This window comes from Apaloderma vittatum, unplaced genomic scaffold (genome assembly GCF_000703405.1).
Source record: "Apaloderma vittatum isolate BGI_N311 unplaced genomic scaffold, ASM70340v1 scaffold10971, whole genome shotgun sequence".
NCBI classification, from domain to species: Eukaryota; Metazoa; Chordata; class Aves; order Trogoniformes; family Trogonidae; genus Apaloderma; species Apaloderma vittatum.
In genome coordinates this window covers 1-11266 of record NW_009700806.1, presented here as the reverse complement: position 1 = coordinate 11266, position 11266 = coordinate 1, and the positions used below count along the sequence as shown (strand labels likewise).

Sequence of the window (11266 nt, the reverse complement as noted above, 5' to 3'; positions counted from 1 at the left end):
CTTCCCTCTCTCCGCCCCTGCCCTCACTCCAAGCACAGCTTCACCAGGTTGGCCTGGACCTTGGCTTGGTCCACGGCATCCAGGAGGTTCTTGGCATCCACGGCCAAGGTGTGGGAGGCCGTCAGCATCTGCCGCTTGCACTCCTCGCTCAGCGAGGTGACGGCGTTCTGCTGCGCCAGGCGCATCTTGTTGATGAGTTCGGCCAAGTCCTTGTTGAGCAGCTTCTGGGTCCCCTCGATCTGACCATGACATGCAGGGGTTACAGACAATGGAGGCCACCAGCACGTGACCCCCACGCCGGACCCCCTTTCCCTCCTCCCTGGTCTTACCTCGGTGCGGGAGGCAGCGGGCAGGATGGGCAGGATCTCGTCGACGCTGCCGATCAGCTTCCGCAGGGACAAGCCCACGTTCTGCGGGGAGGGGAGCGGGGTGAGGATGGATCCAGGTATGGGCACGGGGAAGTTGGGCATGGGAATAATCTGTGTCACTCAGCCAAGGATCCCACTTGGGAGAGGGGCATAGTGGGAGACGAGTCCCATTGTTGACCCCAGGGCCCAACAGAGCATCAGGGTGTGTTGGAAACGCTTCCACTGTTGACCCAAGGACCAAGTGGAGGAGCAGGACATGCTGGGAGTGCTCCCACCATTGACCCAAGGACCAAGTGGAGGAGCAGGACATGCTGGGAGTGCTCCCACCATTGACCCAAGGACCAAGTGGAGGAGCAGGACATGCTGGGAGTGCTCCCACCATTGACCCAGGGACCAAGTGGAGGAGCAGGACATGCTGGGAGTGCTCCTACCATTGACCCAAGGACTAAGTGGAGGAGCAGGACATGCTGGGAGTGCTCCCACCATTGACCCAAGGACTAAGTGGAGGAGCAGGACATGCTGGGAGTGCTCCCACCATTGACCCACGGACCAAGTGGAGGAGCAGGACATGCTGGGAGTGCTCCCACCATTGACCCAAGGACCAAGTGGAGGAGCAGGACATGCTGGAAGTGTTCCCACCATTGACCCAAGGACCCAGCAGAGCGGCAGGGCATATTGAAAAATTCTCATCATTGACCCAAGGACCCAACAGAGGAGCAGGACATGTTGGAAACTCTCCCATCATTGATCCAAGGACTCAACGGAGGAGCAGGACATATTGGAAACCCTCTCATTATTGACCCAAGAGCCAACAGAGGAGCAGGACATGCTGGAAATCCTCTCATCATCAATCCAAGGATCCAAACGAGGAGAATGTTTGGGAATGTTTGAACTGTTTCCTCCTATGTACATGAGACTGTCTCAGGAAGGATGCTTGGTGGGAGCTGCTCAGCAGACTCATTCCCAACTCCCTCTCCCTGTTCCCCACAGAAAACCTGGTGTTGTCCTCTGCCTGCCCTCCCTACCTTTACCACGAGGATGTAGCCCTCTGGGGGCAGGAGGCTGATCTCATTCTTCAGCTGCAGGACAGCCCTCACCAGGTCCATGACGTTGCTGTACACCGTGTCATCGGTGCGGTCCAGGTTGGCAGTGGGGGCCGGGTGGATGGACTGCTGGAGAACAGGGACACGGTGGGATCAGGTGGACCGAGGGGGCAAGGAGGAAGACAAACACCTACAGAAGACTCATCCACCTCCCACTCACGCCCCGCCAATGCCACTGGGTCTGTCTGACCCTTTTAGGACCTGAGCGAGTCAGAAAAGCCCCATCCTGACGATGAAGGTGGAAGTGGAGGAGGAATGAGGCCGTGGAGATGGAGGAGGAGGAGGAGCAGGACTGTGTTGGCCCGTTCCAGGGAGGTCTTACCTGTGCCCCGAGTCTTGGAGGCTTCTGGGGGGGCCCCGTGAACTCCGCTATGCCGTCAGTAAGGGAAAGGAAGGAGAGTCACTCCAGCTGCTCCCACAGCCACGTGGGAACACTGCAAGACCCCCAGGACTCCTGTTACATCCCACAACACCCCACAGCAGCGTGACCCACCCCAGCTGTGCTGATCCACCCCCAGCTCTGCCACCTCCCCTCGGGGTCAGACCCCCTGGGATCTCCATGTCTGGGAGAAGCAGACCCCTCCCCATCCAGGGCAGGCAAAACTGCTCCCCAGGATCTGGAATTTCTTTCATGATGACCCAAAAGCCAAGAGGGATATGGCCCAGAGGGTCCTTGCAGAGTGATCCCAGGTTGGGGTGGGTCACAGGCAGCCCCACACAGCTCCGGGCACTCACTGTAATCCGTCTCCTTCTCTGGGAGAAGCTGCAGGGTGGGAGAAGAAATAGAGAATGAGAAACACAAAAGTCCTGCTGGAGGCAGCAAAAAGGGGGGAATCTCCATCCCCTCCCAGGGCTTCTGGTGGGGAGCTCCACACCACCAGTATGTCACCCCATTAACACTCTCCAATGTGTGTATATAAATATTTAACATTTAAATATAAATATTTAACAACCATTTATGTCGAAACAAGTGAGGAACTCCGGATACCCCCAAAAGAAGCAACACCCCCTGTACCCATTTGCCCCCCGAACCGGTGTCTCCAGGGCCGGCACCACTCACCGGAGCGTTGTTGTTCATAAACACGGTCGGGTCCTACATAAAGGAAGAGAAGCTGTGTGAGAGGCATGGAAAAAGAAAAGGAAAAAGAGAGGAAAAAAGGGATTTTTCCCAATTTCTTGGGGACTTGGTGAAACGCATCACAGGAACACAGCTCTGCGGAGTCCGGGGAATGTGGGAGGGAAAGGGGCTTCACAGTCATCGCTGGTCTCATTTCCACCCCATCCCATCACCCCGATCTGCTCCCCACCTGCTCCTGGGGCATCAAAACCTCAAACTGTTGCTCAAAAAGCTCCCAAAACTTAATTTCAGCAGCTGTTTGCAACCCTGGGGGCGAGGAGAGCCAGGCTTTGCTTTATCGGCTGTTGAGTCGATCGAATAAAAGATTTTCAGTCTCCTTCCAAGCCTGTCTCACCACAAGCTGCTGCATTACTCACACTCCAGCCTTTATTGCAAGAGCATTATAAAAGCCCATTAAGCCGCAATTGTAGGTATTTAAAATTGCCCGTGTTTCAAAATATTCATTTGGAAATGAAGCAGCTCCGTGAGATTTTTATAGGAGGGGACAATAAAAGGGTGCAAGACGTTTGGCTGCTGGAGGAACCTCTCCTCCAAGAGAAAACTGCCTTTTTCTAGCCCCAAAGAACAACGTCACTGCCTGCAGTGACTCTTCCACCACCGTCATGAAGGTGCAGGAGGTGGAAGCCCCCAGCTCGAGGCCACTCACCAGGGACTTCTCCTCCTGCCGCAGCCACTGGTAGTCCTCCACCATCTGCTTCTGCTGCTTGTCCAGGACCTGCTTCATCTTGAGCCTCTCAATCTCCCAGAGCTTCTGCGCCTCCTCCCTGCTGCTGGGACGGAGGAAATCTTCCTCCTGCGGTGCAGAAATGGTGGTGCTGGGGGTGATGATCAGGAGCCAGAGTCCACCCCCTTGCTCAGTTTCACCTGGGGAGCCATGCAAGCCATGCGCCGGCCCCCCAACAGCCACGAACCCCCAAACTGGATTCAGGGAACCACTTGGGTTTCCAATAGAGAAGCCACCGGTCAGCCCCACATCTCCCATCACCACGCCCCGGCGTTTTCCACGGGCACTGCATCCCGTCCTCAGCGCCGGGCAGAGCATCGCAGGATACATCCCAACACCCAGCTCGGGTTTTTGGAGCTGGAATAACCGAGCCCAGGGCTGCAAACCACCACCAGCATCTCAACGCTGAGGGCTGAGGAGATGACCCAAAGCCCCGAGGAGCAGCAGCCACCCGTCCCCTGCCCGGTTTTGGGACTCAGTGCTGGGCTCTTGACCACCAACACGCCTTCACCGGGAGGTACATATAAACATGCACGTGCTAGAGACATCCCAGAGCCCTTCATGGCCTCGAGATCACAAGCAGCACCCACAGGATGACAGGTTGACCCTCGCGCAGCCAGACTGGCAGCAACATCGAGCTGGAAGCGGCGGAGGCGGCAGCGCAGAGCGGAGCGCGGCGTGGCGAGCATCTTCCCACAAAAGCCCTCGTGCCTGGGGACGAGGCCATCCAGGAGCAGGATTGTCCTCGGGATGGAGGAATCCCCTCTCTTACCCTCATGCTGTGGCGTTTGAAGACGTTGTGGCGGTTGGGCGGCGGGGTGTGCAGGGAGTTGGCCGGAGACTGGTACTCCATGGGGTTGGTGAGGGTGGGCGAGCTGGCACACAGCGGGGTGGGGTGGGGGAGCAGGCAGCAGGGCGGCGCGGGCACAAAACAAGGCAACAGGGAAGGAGGGGAGTGGTTAGTGCAGACAGACAGACAGACAGAGCAGACAACATGGGGGAGAGCAGCTTTCACACCGGGAGCAGCCTCTGCCCTCAGGATCGGGACTTCCCACCCTGCTTGGCTCATCCTTGCCCTGGGCATGGGTTTGAGACCTCCTGTGCAGCTGCCTGGACCTCAAAAAAGAACTCAGAATAGTTGATTTTTAGGGTTCACGCTGAGGCTTGAAAGACTGGCACTGGTTCTTGAGGAGGGGATCATCAGAGGACTAGAAGACCTGCCATGGGAAGAAGGGCTGAGAGAACTGGGCTTGTTCAGCGGAGAGAAGGTTCAGGAGAGACCTTATTCCCATGCACCAGTACATAAAGGGGGGCTGCCAAGATGATGGAGACTCATGTTTTACAAGGAGTCGTGTGGAAAAGACAAGGGGTGATGGGTACAAGTTGCTCCCATTGGAGGTTCCCATTGGACTCCAGAGGACAATTCTTCACCATGAGAGCAATCGGACATTGGAATGGTCTTCCAGGGGAAGTGGCGAGTTCCTCAGCTTCAGACAGTTTTAAGGCTCAGCTTGACAGAGTGCTTGGCCATCTCATTTCTTTTACTGTATTTCTTTACCTTAAAGGGTTGGACTAGATGATCCTTGAGGTCTCTTCCAGCCTAGTATTCTTGGATTCTATGATTCTATGATTTTATGATTTATGGTTCTATGATTCTATGACTCTATGATTCTATTGCCTGTGCTCCAGCAGGGCAGCCAAAAATCATCCCAGTAACACCAGAGAGTAGCACATCTCCTCTCCTCCCAGCCACGTGTGTACAAATCAGCCAGGGCCAGGGGTGCAAACCCCCTTTCCCCAGGGCAAAAGTTTCACTCCCAGCTCTGAAGAGTGACAAAACACAGGACAGGCAGGGCAGGACTGAGCCCTGAGGGGTGTCATGTCCTGCTTGAGAGGCAGCAGGAGATGCTTGGTGGCAACGTGCGGCCTCCTGGAGCCCTAAAACCCATGAGTTCCTGAGGGCTTGAGCTCCAGGCAGGGCTTTCCAGCATCGACCCCCTTGGTCAGGTTCCTGTGGGATGCTTGGCTGCGTGATCTTACCTGGAACTGCAGCTTGGGAGCCAGGAGGTTGCTCTGGGGTGGTGGCTTGTACTTGGGTCTGCTGGGCTGTGGGGAGAGGAGGAGGAGAGAGAAACGTGCGGTGGGGATAAGCTCAGAGAGATCCCACTTCTGCAGCACCCATCAAGGGGTCGAGGCAGAGCTCGGCCCTCTGCTCACCTTTGGAGGTGGCTCCTGGAAGGGCAGCGGCTCCAAGATTTTAGGAGGCCGGTGGCGGTTGTTCCTCTCCTGCTCCTTGGCCAGTTCCTTCTCCATCAGGTAAATGTCGCTGCAGAGAGACACGGAGGGTGACAGCCCCGGGAGGGAACGTTGCCACACTTCCCACATCCCAGAGAGCTGGAGTTGCATGAGCTGGATGGGCCATGGAAAACACGAGGGAGCGAGGAGGGATGGGAAGAGCAGAGGGAAAGGACCCGGGGAACCTAGCTTGGTCCTGCTCAACCACACCAGCATCACCACGGCTGCTCCAGAAGGAGATGTGAGGCCAGGACTCCCCTGCAAGATTCCTCCCCGGCAAATAAAGCATTTCCATTTTAGCCCAAGCATCATCCCCCTCCCCAGGTGCACGTGGGCTCAATCAATCTCAATTCTTTGAGTCTAGACTTGGCCAGAAACACCCAGACCTAAAACCTTCCCCAGATTCACTTTTCCCCTTCACCTACTTGCCCACCCTTCCACCAAACCATGGACCCCAGGCCTACTAGACCATTGTCAATCCCCCGCTCTCCCTCTGCTCACCTCAAGCTGCAAACCAACTCCTTGAACTTGGGCCTTTCGCTGGGGTCGTAGTCCCAGCAGCGTGTCATGAGGGTGTAGAGGACGGGCGGGCAGAGCTCGGGCTTGGGCAGGCGGTCACCCCTCTCCAGCACCCCGATCACGTCCTTGTTCTCCAGCCAGAAGAAGGGCTGCTTCCCGTAGCTCAGGATCTCCCACATGCACACAGCTGTGGGGGCAAGAGGAGCAACCTCAGCTGATGCCAGAGCTGAGGGAACACGCCACTCATGTTTTTTGGGAGCCTGGTGACAGCGTGACATCAGGTCACTTGGTTGCTCCACCTTTCTGGGCCCTGGGTGGAAAATGCAGAGGGAGGAGTTGCCTTCTCTCCCAGGGAGCCCAGCTCTGGTTGCTGCTGGCCATAGGGCTCTTAGGGATGGACAGACGGACAGATGAACACCATGGGGACTGGTGGGTAGACAGGGGGATGGATATCTGTGGGGGTAGAGTTTAACTCGGCCCCCTGGACCATCTTGGATTCACTGGAGGAGGAGGAAGCACCTAATGATGGTTGATTCCCCTTGATGGTTTTCCCTGTGATAGGACGAAGGGAAATGGCCTTAAGTTGGGCTGAGGAGGTTCAATTTGGATATTAGGGAAAAAATCTTCACTGAAAGGGCTGTCAGGCACTGGCACAGGCTGTCCAGGGAGGGAGTTGAGTCACCGTCCCTGGAGGGGTTTAAGAGACGGGTGGATGTGCTGAGGAACACGGGTTAGTGGTGTTGACAGGGCTGGGACAAAGGTTGGACTTTCTGATCTTGAAGGTGTCTTCTTGATCTTCCAGCCAGAACCGTTCTATGATTCTATAGTTCTATGATTCGATGATTCGATGATTCTATGAATTGCAAGAAGCTCTGTCCCAGGAGCTCTTTTCCCAAGGGCAAGGCCAGGAGAACCTCTCTGCTTCAGAGCAGGGTTTGTCCCTGTGCATTGAGACAATGCCATGGGAGGCAGGTGATGGCCAGGACCCCTCTCTGTCCCCACCCCACCCCATACCAAACATCCAGACGTCGCTGGCCGTCGTGAAGCGGCGGAAGTTGATGGACTCAGGTGACATCCACTTGATGGGGAGACGGCTGATGGATGCTGGAAGGGGAGAGGAGATGGTGGCCACGCTCACTGGGAGGCGGAGCAGCCCCAGAGCAGGCACGGCAGCAAAGTCTCCCCACGGTCAATGCCCTCAGAAGGTTGGAGTGAGCCCCAACCCCATCCCATGGCTCTCACCTTTATAGTACTCCTCATCCTCGATGTACCTGGACAGCCCGAAGTCGCCCAGCTTCACGCATTCCGGGGAGGCCACCAGGATGTTCCTCACGGCAATATCCCTGCAAGGAGAGAGATCCTTGGCTGGAGAAAAGGGATGGAAATGGGATCACAGAGTCATAGAATGGTTTAGTTTGGAAGGTACTTTAAAGATCATCTCGTTTCAAACTCCCTGCCATGGGCAGGGACACCTCCCGCAAGACCAGGTTGCTCCCAGCCCCGTCCATCCTGGCCACGGACAATTCCAGGGAGAGAAACCCCCCGACAACTTCTCTGTGGTAGAAGTTGGATGGAGGAGAGCTCGCACCTGGACAACCAGATCACCTGACTGCAGAATGCATCTGCAGCCAAGGATGCTGCCAGCCTCCGCCTCTGCCCACACCCACCTGTCCTCCCTCCAAGGTCCCTGCTGTCCCCTGTCCTCCTCCTCCTCTCTCCTGCCCTACCTGTGCACGCAGTTGATGGCCTCCAGGTAGGCCAGGGCTTTGCTGATCTGCAGGGCGTAGAGGATAAGCGTGGGCACGGCGAGGCAGTGCTTGTTCTGCTCCAGGTATTGCCCCAGCTGCAACGGGACGAGCGAGGTAGGGGGGAGCTCAGGGACCGAGAAGGGGCAGGAAGGGTGGCAGGATGGGTTCCAGCAGTGGGACCCTGTGCTCACCTCTCCGTAGGGATACAGCTCCATGATGATCCAGATGGGCTCCTCTTCGGCGATGCCAATGAGCTTCACGATGTGGGGGTGGTCCAGCTTCTTCATCAGCACTGCGGGGAGATTATGTCAGACACCCTGAAATGGGGAGAACCCCCTCCTCCAGGAGACCCAAACCCTCGTCCTGGGGTGTAGCAGAAGGTCTTTGGCATGAAGAGACAGAGCAGGAGTTATCAAGGATACTCTAGCAGGTCCAAAAAGGAGTTGGGGCTCCTGGTTTCCAGCTCCCCAGGGACTTACATGCAGGTGGTGCCCATCTGCGCTCATACAACAGTTCAGCAGCTTTTCTGCCCCTCCCACAAACCAGGTATTTGGGAGAACAGCCCTGTCACAGGGGCAAGGGTACAGGTCACCTCCCTCCTCCTGCTCTGTTCTGCATTACAGGGACAGGGAGGCTCAGACTGGGTATCAGGAAGAATTTCTTCACTGAGAGGGCTGTCAGGCACTGGAACAGGCTGCCCAGAGAGTGGATGAGACACCATCCCTGGAGGTGTCTAAGAGATGGGTAGATGCTGTACTGAGGGATGTGGTTTAGTGGTGTTGATAGGGCTGGGACAAAGGTTGGACTTGCTGATCTTGAAGGTGCCTTCCAGCCAAAACTCTTCTATGATTCTATGACAATTCGTCCCCAAGCAGGGACCAGGACACGCCAGGGCAGGGTTCTGCCATCCTGTCTGTAGCACCTCACCATTGCAGCGCTGCAAACACCTCCAGGCCCCACACATCTGTCCTCTCCCCACTCTGTGTGAGCCCCGGGGCAGGTGCTGAGCCAGCTCCATCCCCTCCTAAGGGCAGCAGGACCTTCCGGCGTACCCGCCTCGCTCAGGAACTTTTCCTTGTTCTCCGGGCTGCAGTCTTGCTTGCAGGTCTTCACGGCCACGTTGACCCGCTCCCCCTTCTGCAGGGAGAAAGAGGGGTGGAGGCTGTGTTACCCCCGCTCCGCCGCCATCCGTGAAGGAGGGTGGCAGGGAGAGCGCAGGACGCTCACCGGGGTGGTGTAAATCCCCTCGTAGACCTCTCCGAAGAAGCCTTCTCCGAGGATCCCGCCCAATGTGACGTCCTCCCTGGAGATCCCATAATGTTGGACTGCAAGGACAGGGGAGCAGGGCAAGGGTGGCAGCTCTGGAGGGTGGGAAGCTGCCTGCACCCCCACCCATTCTGCGGGCAGAGCCCCCATGTGGGGCAGGAGATGTTGGTGGTCTCTGGGTACCAACCCTCTCCATCACCCCCTCGGCAAGGGTCCACAGCACATGGGGCGATCCCAGCATCTTCAGCCCTTCTAGGGGTGGGTATTAGGTTGGGCAGCAGAGGTAAAAACCTCATTTCCAGCTTTTCTTTTTTTTGGGGGGGGAATTGGGATGGGCAGGAGAAGGTGGGTTTGATTGGAGATCGGGAAGAGGGGACCTGAGGGAGGTGACACCTACCTCCAGACCTCGGTCGTGAAGATTCATCGGGGATTTCAGCATAAATATCAGAGTCTAGGGAAGGAAGGAGGTCACAGGCAGGGATGCAGGCAGCTCACTGGGCAAAGGGGTTCTTTTAGCATCCCCAAGGGGGTCCAACCACCTAGCCTGGAGCAGCTCCCACAGGGGGTGTGCAGGACACCAGCCTGGCTCTGCCCCCCAGGGCTCCACCAAACCCCCAAATTCCTGACCACTGGTGTCCCACAGCCCCACCTGCATCCTCTGGGCTGGTGAGAAGGGAGAAAAGGAAAAAAACTCACCAACACTCACACTGTCCGACAGCGTGGACTGTCTCTCCACCAGGTGTCTGTGGGGTGGGAGGAGGTCAAGGTCAGGGTGCAGGTTTTGAGGGGGGCAGGAGGAGGGTCCCAAGCCTCGTAGTGGGGCCAAGAGCTACTCACGTGGCCGGAATCTGCGGCAGGCTGATCCTTTTCTCCCGGTCTGCCAAGAGAGAACACTAGAGAATCATTCCCTGGCCATCCCCATCAGAGCCTCGACCACAGGTGAGATGGGTTTGGTGGGTCTCAGCTGGGGAGGGGGATCACTCCAAAGCCATGCAGGGAGTGAAGAAGGACTCAGAGGGGTCCGTGCCCCTCCCAGGGTGCTCACCTCTCCTGGGGAAGATGATGAGGGAGGTTTCTGAGGTCCCCTGCAGCCGGCAGTAGCCGTCGATGAGGTCTGCCATGTTCTCCGCCTCGGCCAGAGAAGCTGTCTTGATAGCCAGGGACTGGGGGAGACGGTAGGGTCGAGGTGAGCCCAGAGCTAGGATTCGAGCTTCTTGTCCCCACCTTGTCTCCAGGTCAGTATCCATCTCCCTGCTCCGTAGTGGATCCCAGTTTCTCCAGCATCATCCTTCCCAGGACACCCTGGTCAACACACCCAGCACCAAACCCCTCCCAGGGCAATGGTGGACCCAGGAGCACCCCTGGAGGGGTTTGGATGTGCTCAGTTTTGGGGGGACAGTCTCCCATCAGCCAGGGCTGGAAACTGAGCCATGCTTCAAGCCCTGCCTAACCCACGGGGGCACGATGCATCCATCCAGCACTGGGAGGGGATCCCTCATCCCACCCACATCCCACAGCACCCCAAGGACCCTCCCTCATGTCTCCTTACCTGGGGGGTGCCGCTGAGCCCCAGCTGCAGCACAGCCCGGCCCTCCTCCACGCTGGAGCACTTGATGGACTTGATGTGCTTGAATTCAGCCAAGCACGTGGGCTGAGGAGAGAGGCAGAGACCCAGTGTCAACTTTAATCATCAATTTAAGAGCAGCCACCCCCTCCCCAACCATCCCTCCCTCCCCTCCACACCCAGTACCTTGGCCTCCTTGCTCGTCATCTGCCGGATGCCCTTGGGTCCGATGACCAGGTCTACTGTGATGTTCCACCCTTGCTGGGGGAGCAGCAGAAGGAGGAGGCAAATTTTGGGGGTGTTTAGCCTCAGAGACAGGTGTGTGTGTCTCCTTGAAGCTGCTGCAATGTGTGACACCCTGGGAAAAATCACCTTCCCGGAGGGACTTGGAGAGGGGATGGTGCAAGGCAAGGAGCCTGGTGTGGGTGGTTTTCCTCCTTCCAGCCCCAAAGGGGACCCCAGTGCTCCCAGTTTGGTGCTTTGTCACTCCAAAGGGGTTCAGCAAACTTCAGGTGCTGACTTGCACACACCAGGGTTGGAC

General features: G+C 57.2%; 1 protein-coding gene across 1 annotated transcript; it reads right to left on the bottom strand.

The window, feature by feature from the left end:
• Positions 1-23: 23 nt before the first annotated feature.
• On the bottom strand, positions 24-10986 carry PTK2B (protein tyrosine kinase 2 beta; the record flags this gene model as incomplete). The annotated part of the gene is made up of 23 exons (XM_009878879.1): positions 24-239; positions 330-410; positions 1394-1537; positions 1794-1840; positions 2207-2234; positions 2532-2564; positions 3256-3402; positions 4106-4229; positions 5372-5439; positions 5551-5659; positions 6130-6334; positions 7162-7251; positions 7390-7490; positions 7875-7990; positions 8087-8187; positions 8948-9032; positions 9123-9220; positions 9559-9612; positions 9858-9904; positions 9999-10038; positions 10207-10324; positions 10711-10812; positions 10912-10986. Coding segments are annotated over 23 exons (2229 nt in total), but the record flags the coding sequence as incomplete, so codon positions are not given.
• Between the last annotated feature and the right edge of the window lie 280 nt (positions 10987-11266).